The sequence below is a fragment of the Oncorhynchus nerka genome, linkage group LG3 (genome assembly GCF_034236695.1).
Source record: "Oncorhynchus nerka isolate Pitt River linkage group LG3, Oner_Uvic_2.0, whole genome shotgun sequence".
In the NCBI taxonomy this organism is placed as follows: Eukaryota; Metazoa; Chordata; class Actinopteri; order Salmoniformes; family Salmonidae; genus Oncorhynchus; species Oncorhynchus nerka.
This window is the reverse complement of record NC_088398.1, coordinates 44,621,877-44,639,650: the sequence shown is the minus strand read 5'-3', so window position 1 is coordinate 44,639,650 and position 17,774 is coordinate 44,621,877. Positions and strand designations below refer to the sequence as shown.

The 17,774-nt window shown below is 42.2% G+C and overlaps 1 protein-coding gene across 9 annotated transcripts in view; it reads left to right on the top strand.

The window, feature by feature from the left end:
- Window positions 1-17,774, top strand: part of LOC115108567 (growth factor receptor-bound protein 14-like) — a 46,825-nt gene that overhangs the window by 2,983 nt on the left and 26,068 nt on the right. For 3 of the 9 annotated variants that reach the window (XM_029633086.2, XM_029633093.2, XM_029633102.2), the window contains 2 exons: window positions 3,076-3,290; window positions 4,668-4,800. In XM_029633086.2, coding sequence (XP_029488946.1) covers window positions 3,103-3,290; window positions 4,668-4,800 — 321 coding nt within the window. In that variant the 5' untranslated portion in view covers window positions 3,076-3,102. Of the gene's footprint in view, window positions 1-2,417; window positions 2,637-2,695; window positions 3,291-3,869; window positions 3,971-4,667; window positions 4,801-16,724; window positions 16,991-17,774 lie in introns of those variants that run through there. The other 6 variants (XM_029633110.2, XM_029633067.2, XM_029633076.2 and 3 more) reach the window with 6 other exon arrangements.

The window sequence follows — 17,774 nt, the reverse complement described above, 5'->3', positions numbered from 1 at the left end:
CTGTACGAGCCCACACCTGCTCCTGGTTTTTCAGCTACAATGATAAGCAGGCAACCTTGACGAAAGACACCTGAGCTTTGTTTTGTCTTTGCGAGCTTCTGTCATAAATTAGCCTTTTCCTTACAAAACCAGCTGTGACAAGTCGCTCTGGATAAGAGCGTCTGCTAAATGACTTAAATGTAAATGTAAATGTAAACACTACGTTACTGTACCTGCCCAACTCCTCTCTGTAGGAGCAGCTAACTTACTGGAACATTGGTTGGAGCTCACCTGTACTCCCCTCGTGACCGTGAGGTGAGTGGGACTAGGATATTCAGTAAGAACAGTGAACTGTGGAACGAGAAGCGCACACAACAGGTTTGTGACGACAGTACATGGCCATGTTGATCTAGCTACTCTAAACTCCTTAACGCCAAAGACATGCCGATGACACGTAAACTGTAATTCTTACCCTGGATGTAGGCTTGACCAGGCAGACTGTTTTCCGACAACGTCAGTCTAGTGCTGTGGACGGTCTTCGTGTCGGATCGAGAACTGAGAGGGGATCACTTTCAGTGGGGCTGCTGAAGGCGTGAGAATGCAATATGACCTCGGAGAAAGAGCACTAATATGGCTTTGTTTCAGTGCATGTATGTGCAATGAGAGGAACAACCTAGGTCACGGTTAAGGAACGAAACGGGTGCCGACGCTACTGTATGACTGGCCCGTTCGCTTTACATGAACTTATAAGTGCTCGACATCTCTTACTCGACCATTGCGCCTCATCCATAATGCACACAGAGAGAATTTACCTCGGCTTTCACCAGCTATTGTCTTATTTTGGGACTGTCATGGTGGCAAGACTGGGAGATTGTCACTGACTACTAAAATAGCTTTGGCTCTCATCTTCTACTAATGTAATTAGAAAGCATTTGCATTGACTGATAGCGGAAGAATGTGTATCAGTCCGGGGTTATTTTTGGACAGCCCATGCTGCTCGGCCTAAGTGTCCTTGTCTCGGACTTTGCCACTGGAGGACCCCCAGTTCGATTGTTTGAGTAGTCCCTCTCTTACACTGTCGTTTTTTATTTTTCCATCTGTAGGTGTCTTCTCTCGCAGGCACACATATGCACTACACTAAATCACTATTGCGCTGCTTAATGCATCTGTTGAATAAGCATGGGACTATTCACTTTCACCTTTACAAAAACTTGCATGTCACTTCTGTCCTTTTTTTTATTTGATGGTTTCCTGTTTTGTTGGTGTCTTGCTTTGTCAGTGGTGCTCTCCAGAGAGGCGGGCCTTTTCATATGATGGTGTGTCTAAGTGAAAAGGTAGCCTAAGCCAGGTGGAGCTGTGTTATTGTGACAGTGCTGTTAGCTCGGGCTCCTTTACACTGGGAGTGCATTACTGGAGGCTCACAGCTCCCGCGTCCCAAATGGCACTGCTGTTTTTCAGCAGCAGGGACTGGGAGACTAGTCAGGATCGAGGGAAAGCTGAACGGAGCAAAGTACAGAGGTCCTTCATGAAAACCTGCTCCAGAGCGCCCAGGACCTCAGATTGGGGCGAAGGTTCACCTTCCAACAGGACAACGACCCTAAGCACAAAGGCCAAGACGATGCAGGAGTGTCTTCGGGACAAGTCTTTTAATGTCCTTGAGTGGTCCAGCCAGAGCCCAGACTTGAACCTGATCAAACATCTCTGGAGAGACCTGAAAATAGCTGTGCAGCGATGCTTCCCATCCAACCTTAGCGCTTGAGAGGATCTGCAGAGAAGAATGGGAGAAACTCTCCAAATACAGGTGTGCCAATCGTATAGCATCATACCCAAGAAGGCTGTAATCGCTGCCAAAGGTTCTTCAACAATGTACTGAGTTTTTATTTTTATAAATTTGCACATACAAAGTAGTTTTTTCTGTCATTATTGGCTATTGTGTGTAGATTGAGGGGGGATACAATTTCATCAATAAGGCTGTAATGTAAGAACATTTGGACAAAGTCAAGGGGTCTGAATACTTCCTGAATGCACTGCATTATACCTTTTTTTTTAAATACATTTTTTGTTTGACCAGCAATTATTAAATTAAAGCCTTTTCTTATTCCACATTTTTAGAATGTAAAATGGTAGAAAAAAATGTACATATGCTTTAATTTCCCCAAAACTTGACTTTGGTGCTAATGGGGCTTTTTACATGGAAATACCCAGTTAAAAACATTTGCTACGTTTTGTATTGACCGAAATTCTGTCATCTAGATTTCTGCAATCTAAGTAAACTGGTACTGCGACCAGATGTTACCTTAATCACATGCAGCCAGTCATTATCTACAGTAGCCTCTCAACCCCAGCCCAGTCTCTGCTACACATTACCTTTCAGATAGATGTTATCGCATCAACCCCCCCCCACACACACATAATGCCTGGCTGGCTATCACAGAATGACAGACTACCACGCCACAGCCCACCACACCACAGCTGAGTCACTCTGTCTGGGATACTCTCCACATGCTTCCAGTCCAGCACAGGGCTCAGTTTAAAGTGGAGTCGGGACCTCAGTGTGAAGTCTGTGACAAAGGAACACTTGGTCTTACAGTCTGGCAAACCTCCAGGACTCATTACAGAGATACGTTGCAACGAACCGACAACGAACAGCCCTTTGTGTAAGTGTGCTTTGTGTGCAGGTCTGCTTTCCAGGTAGTAAAAAATAATCATTTCATTCAAAACAAAATGCAAGAAGTGGAAAAAGAGGGTAAATGACCAACTAAAACCAGGGGGAAAAGCCAGACGGGGAGAGAGAAACATTTGTGGATTTTAATATGTCACTGTGTCAAAGCGAAGAGGGCTCATTTGGGAGTCATTGAGTTAAAAATAACTTTATTGTGGTGGATCATGTTTTGGTAGGAGGGTTCATTTTGCCCCACTGGGCCAAACTCATGGGCAGCAGATGAGCCTTGCGGAGAAGCTTGTGTCTGCTGTGTGCTGTGATCAGACAGAGGAGCCCAGCCAGCTCTCGCTCCCGCTCTCACTTTGCTCTGCTCTGCTACTGCCCTGCACACTCTACACGCCAATCCAACAGCTCGTCTCTTTTCTCTGCTCCAGATGATGCCTTGGAAATAGCCGGCCCCCATGAGTGATATGAATAACACACTGGAAGACATACACACCTCTGGCTGCCTCGGAGAGAAAGCAGAGATTTTTGGGAGTGGGAAGGGTAATGTGAGTGGCTCTTCCAGCCCGTGCCTCATCCCTTTGCATGGTCCTTTACAACCACCAAATGCCCAGCCCTCCAAGACTGCTGTCTGCAAAGGAAATAGGTATGGTTTATTTCTCCTTTGGAATGGCTGCTGTGAATGAGTGTGATTTACTGTATTTTTTTCAAACTTATTTTTAGTCTGTTTTCAATTAACTGTCTAAAACACAAACCTCATAAATGTGTTAGATATGCTGAGGCTCTTGGAGGAAATACTATCTTACTTTATACTGTAACTCACTACTTGAAGTTAATATTTAACATATGTGATTAGTGAGCTCATACAATGTGCTCTCCTACAGAGGAATAGTACACCCTTTGTGTTCGCAGCGGTAGGGCACAGAAGTCCCAGTTGAAAAATAGCTGTAGACTTTGTACCTGTAAACACTTGTGGTGAGCACACAACTGTCAACGAGTGTATAGTTTTAGCCAATTTGGATAGTACACTGAAAGAACTGGACTCGAATCAAGCACCTGTTACTTTTCTGCTTGTAATTAGTAACTTAGTAACTGCTGTGTGTTTACAGAGCAGTAAGGAAATGTCAACGTGAGCCCCTTTTTCTTTTTTTTTTTACCGTTCAAGGCCTTCACTTATAAACTCTGTTTCCTATCTTCTCATGCTGCTACCGGAGAATGTGGTGACGCTTTTGTCAGCCTGGTCATTCCCACACGGACAGGGTGTTTTTTATTTTCTTTCCCTGCTCGATGTTGATGTGAACGGATGAAATGGACACGCTTTGAGAAGTAAACAACAGAACGGCCATCAAGGCCGCACCCTCGTACATGACACGATCAGAAATCCATAAATAAACGGAAGGATTATACACTGTATTTCAGTTGTGGATTCACTGCATGAATGGGGCGACATGGGTATACAGATTGTAGCCGATACAGAATGTATAGAGTATCACCAAACTCTTATCTTGATTAATGTCGCATTTAATGGGATTAATGCTCATTTGGAGAGAACTAGGCTCCAAAGTGCTATTTCTAAGTGTCCTCTGAGGTGGAGTGTGCATTGTTATCTATTGTTTTTTCAAATATCGGTTTGTCCCTCTGCTGGGTGTGTCGTCTGACTGGCTGAGAGTGTGGGGGGCGGGGGGGGCGGGCAACACAGACACAGTGACTGGCCGTCAGCCATGTCTGTCTGAGAGGATCACCTGTTCAGTCATACTGATCCCCTCGAATGTACAGAAGACACATTGTCCTCATCAAAGGCCCCAACAATAGAGAGGAGGTATAGAACACAAGCTGGCCATACGCAAACTTTAGTTTGGGTATGGACTGTAAAATCTGATGTCTCAGATAGAAGCTAAGGAGATCCCTATGACTCTCTCTGTAGGCTCCAGACCGACAGTCCTCCAGCAATCTGATCTATGGTCCCAATGGCATTAACATGGCTGCCTCTGTTTTTCTATACTCCTTCTTTCCCTTTCTCCAGGAAGAGTGAAGAGGGAGAGGAGACTCTGCTGACTGACCCATTTCCAAACCCTTTCCCAGAACTTATTCCCTCAACCGTCTCATCCCTCGTCTCTGATTGTTTATTACCCTGGACCAAAAGCGGCGCAACTCAAGTGAGCAGATATTTTATTCCAGTCTGCGTTCTCTGTATATTATATTATAGAAAACACCACTTTCCTTCCCCTGTTATGTTTTCCAGTTGAAAACCTCCGGCATTTACATGTGATTCTAAATAGCACGGTACTGACAGAAGAAAGGAAAAATAGCCACAAAGACGCGTGTTAATTTAAATTCACCCATAAGCTCGGTCATGTTTGGCTTGCGCTACGCATCTGATACTGCAGGGCGTGAGGACTCCAGAACCAGTTGTGCAAGTATGAAAATGAGGTTGTTGAGAATGCCTTGTCAGCACACTCTACAGGGAATCCACACTACGTGTGATTGTGAGAGCCGGTCTTTACCGAGATTCTGTATCAGCACTAGTGTTACAATGAACAGCACACCTGGTCTAATGGCTAATGTCAAAATGAATGCAGTACATCCGGGAATAGGGTCACATTTGGGACGAAGCCATTGTTGGAGAGAGTGGTGAATGTGGGGGAGAGGAGACCTGGCACTGGGTCAGAGTTCACTCCTTACTAGATCCCTGGCTCTTTTTTGGTTCTTGCTTGATCTCATCACATGCAATTCCTGTGCTTTAAATGAATAACTCTTCAGTACCTCTTCAGTACATTGTAGTTACGTAGATAGGAACTGCGACGCAGTTACATGGTAAGAGTTTATCGGTATAGGTTTGTGTACACGCGGTTGTCTCCCACCTAGAAGAGAGAATTAACGTTTAGATTTTGGGGGTTAGGTTTATTAATTCACCTTACAGCAGATGCATGGTGTACACTAGTGATTGTACATTACTTTAAGTTAAAGTAAGTTTAAAATAAAGTTATACTTTAAAAAAATATGGGATTCGATTCAGCCTGCACTACGGAAAACCATACAGCATGGTCACACAGCTGCTCTTGCTTTTCCTGGCCTACAAAATTCATTTTTAATTATGTAATTAGTGAAGTTAAAACAAAACAAATCTAATTTGAATTTGTGTGAAAACATTAGCATTTTCTCATTGTAGGTCAGGAGCAATTTTTTTTTTTTTAATACTGCAAAACTTCGATTTCTGCCAATGTTGAATCTGTACTGTATGATATATGAGCTTTTACAGAACCCATGCTCTGTGCCGTTTACTAAACTGGGAGCACATTCATTATGTTCCAAGCTAACAATTATGGTTATGCTTTAAGAAATGACTGAACGTCAAAACGGAAAGCCTGCTATACATTATCCCCAAGACTGTCAAGTCAGGCTGGCTGTGGCTCGTTCGATGACCACACCACCCATTCCCTGGAGGCGATTGGTTCCCTGCAGGTGTTAATTACACTCACTGGGTATCTCTGGCTGAGGGAGGGGGGAGGGGATGAGGCAAGGGGGTTAGCCCAACTCAGACCTCTGAGTCATGGTAAAGCCTGAAATTACAGAGCTCAGTGCTAACCAAAGAAAATCAGCAGCATTAGACCTCGCTCCTCAGCTTTTAATAATGAGTTGCTTTCCGAGTGTATTTGTCATTCTCCAGTTGTCTCCGGCGCCCATGCGATTTAGAATACTTTGTGATTTTCTAAAGGGAGGTAATCAGCTTGTTGTTTGTTCTTCTGTATACAGTCTGATAAGATGATTGTGGAGCTCGATTGTCTTCCCAAAGAAACTAAAGTGTCAGTCTTCACTTGATACAACAGTCTCAAATGAGCCCTTTATATCCAATCCCCTTTCCACTTCACCCAGGATTCACATTGACAAATTTGTGGTTGCATTTCTCTAATGATCCCCTCACTCTATTTTTTTTTTTTAAGTCCATAGGTTTAGCATGGATTTGGCTTTCTCTTTTGATTGTCAAGAGTGAAATACTTGGATTTCTCAGCATTGAAGAAGTATGCAGAATGACACCTTGGTGACCTCGGGCTGGAACAGTGTGGCTCCTTGTTAGCCTGTCTCAATGTGCTCCTTATGTAACACAATGATGAGAGCTGCATTCTCACCTGATTAGGCTGACAGGCTTTCACTCAGCCTTTTGAGCTGTTCCATTGTCGAGACAAAGGGAATATGTCAGACTGACCAGCTGTTTATGTGTCACAATCCCCCAGTCGCAGGGTCACGACCCATCCTCAGCGGCACTTGAGAAACCAGTGAAATCACTGCCCTAGCCCCATAAATGGGTGTGACAAGTCTGTCTATTGAATCCCCCAGGCTCTCTTTGAGGGTAGTCAGTCTCTAGTCTCTAAATTATTTACTCTCAACATTTTAAAGTGGGGCTGAACTTGATGATTTAGCCTCGGTTTCAATTCTCCTCATGAAGTAATGTGACTGAGAATGAGATTTGGGTCTTGGAGGCGTGCTTTGGTGTGTGTTTGAATGGGGGAAGCATTTGTACATTCACTCTGCCAAAACAGAACTTATATTAGTTATTGGGGTGTGATTGACGTGGGGGGTCCGTGGGTGGATTTTGAAAATGTATTTGCATTCTTCATCTCTAACTCGTTGTTAGAAACAAATTTGGTCCAAATCGGATGTTAGGTACTAAACTCTGCAAAAAAAAAAGAACCGTCCTCTCACTGTCAATTGCGTTTATTTTCAGGAAACTTAACGTGTGTAAATATTTGTATGAACATAAGATTCAACAACTGAGACATAAACTGAACAAGTTCCACAGACATGTGACTAACAGAAATGGAATAATATGTCCCTGAACAAAGGGGGGTTCAAAATCAAAAGTAAGGATCTGGTGTGGCCATCAGCCGCATTAAGTACTGAATCTCCTCCTCATGGACTGCACCAGTTCTTGCTGTGAGATGTTACCCCACTCTTCCACCAACTGCAAGTTCCCGGACATTTCTGGGGGGAATGGCCCTAGCCCTCACCCTCCGATCCAACATGTCCCAGATGTGCTCAATGGGATTGATATCCGGGCTCTTCGTTGGCCATGGCAGAACACTGACATTCCTGTCTTGCAGGAAATCACGCACAGAACGAGCAGTATGGCTGGTGGCATTGTCATGCTGGAGCATCATGTCAGGATGAGCCTGCAGGAAGGGTAGCACATGAGGGAGGAGGATGTCTTCCCTGTAATGCACAGCAATGAGATTGTCTGCAATGACCACAAGCTCAGTTCGATGATGCCGTGACACCCTGCCCCAGACCATGACGGACCCTCCACCTCCCAATCGTTCCCGCACTAGTGTACAGGTCTCGGTGTAACGTTCATTCCTTTGACAATAAATGTGAATCCTACTATCACCCCTGGTGAGACAAAACCGCAACTCGCAGTGAAGAGCACTTTTTGCCAGTCCTGTCTGGTCCAGCGATGGTGGGTTTGTGCCCATAGGTGACGTTGTTGACGGTGATGTCTGATGGGGACCTGGTTTACAATAGGCCTACAAATCCTTATTCCAGCCTCTCTCAGCCTATTGCGGACAGTCTGAGCAATGATGGAAGAATTGTGCGTTCCTGGTGTAACTTGGGCAGTTGTTGTTGCCATCCTGTACCGATCCTGTGTAGGTGTTGTTACATGTGGTCAGCCACTGCGAGGACGATCAGCTGTCCGTCCCATCTCCCTGTAGCGCTGTTTTAGGCGTCTCACAGTATGGACATTGCAATTTAATGCCCTGGCCACATCTGCAGTCCTCATGCCTCCTTACAGCATGCCTAATGCACGTTCACGCAGATGAGCAGGGAACCTGGGCATCTTTCTTTTGGTGTTTTTCAGTCAGTAGAAAGGCCTCTTTAGTGTCCTAAGTCTTCATAACTGTGACCTTAATTGCCTACCGTCTACTTAACCTGTTAGTGTCTTAACGACCGTTCCACAGGTGTATGTTCATCAATTGTTTATGGTTCATTGAACAAGCATGGGAGACAGTGTTTTTTGATTTATTGAATATTATATTAATCCTATAAATTCAAATGGCCAATTAGGGTACAATCAACTAGATTAATTTCTCAGAGGTCAAATTACATTTCAACGCTAATCCTACGGTTTTCTAACAAACTAATTCAGAACAATCTGAGATGGTGGGTGTTTCTTGTGCTTTATGAGGTGGAATGACCCATGGGCGAGCCGATGCCACATTTTCATTTGTGCTGAAATCAAAATGAAAAAAGTGATCTTGCAAATTCAGCAGGCTATGGCGTAAAATAGGCTTGTTGACGTGTCGTTTTAAATTGATTACTTATCGTTAATGTCGTCTTTTGGTGTGCTTATCAATATCACAAGCAACTTTTCTTCTCTCACTCCTATCGATAAAATAGTTGTATTTAGTCATACACAAGTTTTACTGTGCGTGAAGTTTCAAATGCATTCTGTCATTACTAAATGTGTAATGTGATAGGTATTTTAACATTATAATTTAACACACAAACAATAACCATGTGTGTGACGTGTATACTTTTTGTTTCAAAGTAGATTTGTTTGACTTCAAAGAAACACTCTGTCACCCTGATTTAGCCCACTGCAGTAAAAGGTTAATAAAAGATGTAATCAGTCTTCTAACTCAAATGAAAGGGATGATGACTCAATCTTTGCGAGAGATGGAAGGTACCTGATTTCATTGGTCCTCACCCCTGAGTTAGCCTGCCCTGAGTTAGCCTGCCCGGGACAGATTAGTACTAAAGGGTTCTTTGCAATCTAGATTTTCCCAGCTAAAAGCTGAGCCGCTATCGTAGTACTGGTTATCCTGAGTTGACCATCAGAAAGTATTCACACCCCCTTTGACTTTTTCCACATTTTGTTGTTACAGCCTGAATTTAAAATGAGATTTGTTTTGTCACTGGCCTACACACAATATTCCATAATGTGAAAGTGGAATCATTTTCTTTTTTAAACATTTTTATTGAAATTAATAATAGTTTGATGCAGTAAGTATTCAATCCCTTTTGTTATGGCTAGCCTAAATAAGTTCAGGAGTAAACATTTGCTTAACAAATCACATAATAAGTTGCATGGATTCACTCTGTGTGCAATAATAGTGTTTAACATTATTTTTGAATGACTACCTCATCTCTCTACAACACACATACAATTATCTGTAAGGTCCTTTAGTCGAGCAGTGCATTTCAAACACAGATTCACCCACAAAGAGAGGTTTTCCAATGCCTTGCAAAGAAGGGCACCTATTGGTAGATACGGTAAAACATCTGACATTGAATATCCCTTTGAGCATGATGGAAGTTATTAATTACACTTTGGATGGCGTATTAATACACCTAGTCACTACAAAGTTAGAGGCGTCCTTCCTAACTCAGTTGCTGGAGAGGATGGAAACCACTCAGGGATTTCAACATGAGGCCAATTGTGACTACAACTGTTCGAGTTTAATGGCTGTGATAGGAGAACTGAGGATGGATCCACAACATTGTATTTAGTCCACAATACTAACCTAAATGACAGGGTGAAAAGGAGGTCTGTAGGCAATAAAACTATTCCAAAACATGAATCCTGTTTGCAACAAGGCACTAAAGTAATACTGAAGAAAATGTGGCAATTCAACACATTACTGAGTCCACTCTCCGTATTTGCAAGCATATCTGTGGCTGCATCATGTTACGGGTGTGCTTGTAATCGTTAATGACTAGGGAGTTTTTCAGGATAAAAAATATACGGAATGGAGCTAAGCACAGGAAAACCTGGTTCAGTCTGCTTTCCACCAGACACTGGGAGATTAATTCAACATTCAGCAGGACAATAACCTAAAACGCAAGGCTAAATATACATAGGAGTTGCATACCAAAACAACCTTGAATGTTCCTGAGTGGCCAAGTTACAGTTTTGACTGAAATTGGCTTGAAAATCTATGGCAAGACTTGAAAACCATCTTGTCAGAGCTTGAAGAATAAAAAAAAATAAAAAATTGTGCAAATATTGTACAAAGTTCTTAAGTGATTTACCAAGAAAGACTCACAGCTGTAATTGCTGCCAAGGGTAATTCTAACAAGTTAATTTAGGGGTGTGAATACTTATGTAAATGACATACTTCTGTATATAATCTTCAGTACATTTGCTACAATTTCCAAAAACATGTTTTCACTTTGTCATTATGGGGTATTGTATGTAAATGGGTGAGGGACAAAAACATATTTGATCTATTTTGAATTCAGGCTATAACAACAATGTGTAACAAGACAAGGAGTATGAATACTTTTCTAACAGCACTATAGTATAGGGCTCTGGTCTTGTCTGGAAGTAGCCTAGACTAGCTAGCAGGTTAGCCAACTTCTTTCGCTAATTATCTTCAGCTGGCCGGTGTGCGACCGTGGCAAAGTTGGTTTGCCTTTTGATACAGTTGATGAGGACAAACCATGTTTTTTTTTTATCCATCTACACACAATACCCCATAATGACAAAGTGAAAAACGGGTACAACAAAAAGAGAAATACCTAATTTACATATGTTTTTAGACCCTTTGCTATGAGACTTGAAATTGACCTCCAGTGCATCCTGTTTTATTGCTTATCCTTGAGCAATCAGGGGAGAAGGGCCTTTGTCAGGGAGGTGACCAAGAACTCTATGGTCACTCTGACAGAGCTCCAGAGTTCCTCTGTGGAGATGGGAGAACCTTCCAGAAGGACTACAATCTCTGCAGCACTCCACCAATCAGGCCTTTATGGAAGAGTGGCCAGACGGAAGCCACTCCTCAGTAAAAGGCACATGACAGTCCGCTTGGAGTTTGCCAAAAGGCACCTAAAGTACTCTCAAACCATGAGAAACAAGATTCTTTAAACTGATGAAACCAAGATTGAACACTTTGGCCTGAATGCCAAGTGTCACGTCTGGAGGAAACCAGGCACCATCCCTATGGTGAAGCATGGTGGTGGTAGCATCATGCTGCGGGGATGTTTTTCAACGGCAGGGACTAGGAGATTTAATCAAGATCTAGGGAAAGATTAACGGAGCAAAGTGCAGAGAGCTCTTTTATGAAAACCTTCTCCAGAGCGCTCAGGACCTCAGACTGGGGTGAAGGTTCACCTTCCAACAGGACAACGACCCTAAGCACACAGCCAAGACAACGTAGGAGTGGCTTCGGGACAAGTCTCTGTATGTCCTTGAGTGGCCCAGCCAGAGCCCGGACTTGGACCCGATCGAACATTTCTGGAGAGACCTGAAAATAGCTGTGCAACGACACTCCCCATCCAACCTGACCGAGCTTGAGAGAATATGCAGAGAAAAATGGGAGAAACTCTCCAAATACAGCTGTGCCAAGCTTGGAGTGTCATACCCAAGTAGTCTCAAGGCTATAATCGCTGCCAAACGTGCTTCAACAAAGTACTGAGTAAAGGGTCTGAATACTTATGTGAATATCATTCTTTTTAATACATTTGCTAACATTTATGAAAACCTGTTTTTGCTATGTCGTTATGGGGTATTGTGTGTAGGTTGAGGAAAATAAGGTTGTAACGTAACAAAATGTGGAAAAAGTCAAGGGGTCTGAATACTTTCCGAATGCAGTGTATATCACTTTTTTTTAAAATACATTGTCCCACAAAAAGGAGACAGTAGTGTGTTAAATTATTAAAGATATAGGGATTGGACTAGTATCGGTGGTATGTGCAATGGTGCTAGTTGCCGTGACAATCGGAGTAGCCACTGTGCTTGTACGTGATTGACCAGGTTTTTAGTTTACTGTGATTGGACTGAATGCCCATTCGGAGTTGTACTGAGGCCCTTTGCTTGACATGCCATTGTTTAACATGGGTTTTCAAAGCTTTTCCAGTCGTGAGAAAGCAGTTTGCCTGAGCCACTGTCAGCCACGCATTTGCAGTGTCATGGTGCATTTGCATATCCAAAGCGGCAAGTCGTGACTGCTATGGGCAAGTCGACTCTCACATTGACTTCAACCAGCACTCTCCAAGAAAAGCACTATGCTCTGTTGTGCATCTCTAACACATGGTTGAGTTCATTTGTTATCCGTTTCTATTGTGTTTATCATTTGCCTGTGTCCATCTGTAGTTCTCGATCATATGTTGTACAGGCGGAACCAGTTTAAGTGTTAAACTATTCAAATGCTCTTCAAGCAAATTCATTAATGTTGTATAGAATATTATTCAAATACCGACTGTCTTTGGGGATGTGATGGTTGTTTAAAAAAAAATGCATTTTTACATCCAGTTGTGTTATTGTGGTGTAGACACTTTCACCACTGATCATTACAATCGTTGGGTACATTACATACCGCGTAGTGGCTGACGCGGAATATAATATTTAATGTTGAATCGCATTTGTTAAATGATTGTTTTCACATGATTTGGGGTTTTAACTCTGTGCATGGGAATGTGCAAAACGTTGTCACTTATAAAGACAGAGAGGGTTACATGGGCTAACGGCAGCCAGTGATTAAGAGGGCAGATGTGGTGATAAGGGGAGTCCAGTTTGATCAGTATCGGTCCTATAGTACTCCTGCTCCCTCAGCCATATCACAGCCACTTCTGTGACTACCTTGTGAAATAGAATACTTGTGCACTTTGGAGCGTGACCTCGAAGTCAGATCCCATTGGTAGGAGCCATGTCCCCTGGCATTGCCATGTCTTTGCAGCACCAAGGGCCCTCAAAAGGCTAGCACAAAGCCCTTCAATCCATACCATGCTTGGCAAGGTGTGCAAGGTACACCCTATGTTTGTGTGGTAGGCAACGTGGTTATGAAGAGCGTCCTATTGGTAAGTAAAGCTCTTTACGTAAAGCAAGTTGTTCCATGACACAGCTACTTGCGTACCTGTCGTATTGTGTCATTTGTAACACCTTTTTGTTTGTAAGGTATTGGTGGTTACATCGCAATCCAATTGTTCATTATTATAATTGCATAAAGATTTTAATAACATCCATATCATTTTATAGACATCCATAGTAGAAAGTGCATAATATTGAGGTCAGTACTTCTCAGAGGCTAAATAGATGTCATACAACAAGGGCATATGTCCACATGTATTCTGGTGAGAGAACTTTTAGGTGTACAGAACTGGTAGAGTGGAAAGACACTGCTTGGCCCCTCACCAGACAGACAGACAGGCAGACATACCCTCCCCTGCTTCCAGACAGTGTTGGTGTTCAGTTCTGCCTTCTGACTCAATGAGAATGTCTGCTACCAGTCTGGGGCTATCACTGTGTCATATCACAAGGAACCTATACCTTGTGTACACATGTCTAGGTGGACGATTTATGCTCTTATGATTTCAGGTCCGGCACAGTCGAGTCAAACAGGATAGGACCATATAAGAATGACCATTGTTTTTGTGTTATAAAATAATATTAAGAGCACATAAATTATGCTGCAATATGGATGAAAATATCAATTTGAATGTACAGTTTACTGAATGTACAGTTGAAAAGAAAGAAGTAGGATAGCAGTGTTTCTGTTGCAATACCTCGCTACAAAGGTATTCCTGCGTATTTATTGACCTGCATTTTCTAGAGTTAGTTTTCTTTGCAGGCAGTGTGTGTGTTAGTTGTAGTTGTATTACTAACTAGAGTTAGTTTTATTTGTCTGTGTGTGATCGCTGCAGACTGGCGAGACTCAGGCCTGCTGCTCAGCTCTGTGAGGGCCTGCGGAGGGTTCTTGTTTGAATCAAGCCCTGGTCAAGAACAGAGTGTCTGGAGCCGGCTTTGTTATGAGAGCTGCGGAGACGCCGCTATCTATCTGGCTCCATTAATTCAGATTCATTTTTGCACTCTAGGATAACTAGCAGCGTCTGCTTGTCTGTGCTCTCAAGACGATGTGCTGCGGTTCCAGATAAACCGAGAGCCTGTGAGCTTGGGAAGGACTCCTCGTCCGTTCTCATGAGGGGAAATGTATGAAATTCACTGCTGCCTGCCTGCCAACCTCTCCCCCCCACCCCTGTCTGGTCTGGGAGGAAGGAAGGAAGGAGGGAGTGTGCAAGGAATCCTCCCTCTAAACTATGGTGCACGGTCTGATTCTGACCTGTTTACTGTGTTGTACATTTCATGCTCTTTCAATTAGTACATGAAGCCGGATAATGTATTGAAAATGAAACGCAAGTTTTATTTTATTTTTCTTGTTGAATTTATTTAAATGTATACCAATGGGGCCCTGTGTGGCATGACAGGGTTGTGAGTTCGATGTGGGTTCGATTCCTACGGGGGGACAAGTGCACTAACTACTGTAAGAGCGTCTGCTAAATGACTAAGGTCCAATTATATCCGTTTGCCTATAGGATGTGGTTGATTAAATAATTGATCAGCCCTTTAAAATAATCCAAGCATTTTTTTCCTAGTCTCTTTTGTTTCTCATTATATAGTCAGTGTATTATCTTCTCACAGACGTTGCCTTCTCTGCTTGACATTTTAAGATTGATAGGAGAGTTTGGGCTTGAACGCTGAGCTTTGCCCCTGCTGAAAGAAATATGTAGCAGAGCCGAACTGGCCTGTGCATGTGTGGTCCGTATCTAACAATGCATTTCTGGGCACTTTTCGGCTGTGACCCATTATAGGTCCTAGCTAAATGCATTACTGGGTTTTCTGAAAAGAGATCTATCTAGCACTCTTGGATGTTTCTAGTGTCCTGTGTTCAAGGACATGTTTCTGCTGTCTTTTTAATCACACTTAATTAATTAAGAAACGCTTGAATTTTTCCAACAAAACCATAACATCATTATCAAATTCCCCTTTTACCTCAAACTTGAAAAAAAAAAGTTCATCAGCAGTTAGCATTTGGCAGAATAGTTAAAGGAGCTTGTATAATTGTTTAGCAATGTAGGAATTAAAATGGATGTTTTGTCAGGGCCAAATCTCCTTTTCCCCTTCGATTTCATTGAAGACATATTTATTTAATGTGTAACCAGGGTTGGTTAGTAACAGATTACATGTAGCAGGGATTAAGTAATCCGAGTAACTGTAATCAATCCGGATTACTTTTTTCTTTTAAAAATGTGTAATTTGGATTACAGTTACATTCTTAAATACAGCTGATCACATTTGGGAGTACGTCGTGTAAAATTAGGTGGAAACATTTATAGAACTTTGTCAGCATTACTGACACTGTGTAACTCCTCTTTATCAGACCATTGAGAGTGACTTTAATTATTACATCATTAACTCTAATGCATACTGTAGCAGCCTGCTCCTACTTCATAAAGACTTCTTTGTTCATCCTTACAGTAAAACAGATGTGGATAATGAATTGTGGCAATTGTGGCTGTGGGAACAACTTGGTGCAGATCTATTTTGACCCCCCCCCCCCCCCAATTCACAGCCTGCCAACCACCTCCTCTCCCCCAATCCTCTCTACTTGCCTGCTGAGATTTGTTTCATGCACAGCTTTTCCTTGCTGTAGTGTTTGTATAGATATTATATCAGCCATTCGCTATTATCCATTCCCTATATTTGCACTAAACGTACTATTTTTTTTACGTTACAAAATTAGGAGAAATTAAATATGGAAATGCCTTTCAAATGCGATTTGATGGGTAATATTGTGGACGTATTTGCAAATGTACATTATTCTAAAGTTGACAACATTTCCACACCATTTGTAGTACAATGATATCATTGAATATACCAACATATATTCTTCTGGTAAAGAAGAAAGAGGTGCCAATGCTACTAAAGAACTGGCCATTGATTACCCTCAAAGTATTCATTTTCAGCAACAACAACAAAATAAACCTCATGTTGCATTTGTACCAATGGAAATACAGTCCCTGAGCTGCAAGAAATGAGCAACTACATTACTCTAGATGATACAGTACACCTATTAACTTTTGTGTACCATTTTTAAACCTGATATATAAAGTCATTTTTGCTTTCTCTGACCTTCTCTATTGTAACTATAGTCCTCCTTGGAACTATTTTTATCAAGAGCTGTTTGTGGCTTGATAAAGTGGCTTTCTTTGAGAGAGAGAGAGGGGGGCATTTTAGTTTTCCAAGGACAAAGGAGGAGTTTATTGTTCAGAGATTACTTCTGTCTCTGTCTCACACGTTCAGTGTGCACGATCTCACTGTAGAGATATACTGTGCAAAGTGCATTCTATAGCACACAGTGGAATCACTTTCAGTCGAGAGGCTTCTGAATATTTGGATATTAACATTGTGATTATTGTTTGGTTTTTCTACAAAAAAGAATTAATAGAATACCAGTATTTACAATTAAGATATATGGATACATTTCACCTTAGTAGTTGTGTACTGAAGAACGAAACATGAATTTCAATACGAGGAGAGTCACCTTGCCTGCCATTACTCCACTTTGTCTTCAGAAGCGGGTAGGAAATGAGCCTGTACCTTCCTCTCTTTGCCTCCATGTGCATGGCTTCTGCTTTCTTCAACTATCCTAATTGTGTCCCGTGTTAAATAGTAACACTTCAACTAAGCATAGGAGTGAAAAAACGATGTGTGGGGAAATCTGTTAAGTCGTCGGCATTTCTGAACCAGTTTGACTAGGAGAAAGAAAAGGTACCTTCAGATCCAGATATCTGGTAGTTTGGACTTGATCCTTTGGAATGTGCTTCAGCCTTTTTCTATCACTTTCCTTATCAGGAAAGGAAAGTTTTCTTTACATTCAATTCATGTATTTTGTCTTCAGTACACATTCCCCTTTATTGCTGAAGTACAGTAGATGGCTGTCATTAGAGGGCCCATTCGTCTCCCGAGGTTAGCTACAGTAGCCTCCTCTGTTTGTGGGTTTTTGTGTGTTACTAGCTGGCCTACATTTTGCACCAGAATCTTCTGTCGATCTAGCGGGTTTTATAGTAGCGGCAAAGTAATGTGCTGAAATGTTGCAGTCCGAGCACTTATTCCAAAACGATGGTTGACATTAAAACACAATTGTGTCCACGTATTTTTTTTCGAAAGGCACAATGAACTCAGACTACCAAATTGTGACGATATCACTCTTAACAATGGATGAACCAACAAGTGATTTGGAATGCAAAACATCTGACAGCTTGAGATATGTGTCTATAATTGTCTATAAACCTGTGTGACAAAAATGACACTAGAGTGAGCCATTTCAAGGTTCTATGTGAGCCTGTTGCCTGTTGAACCACT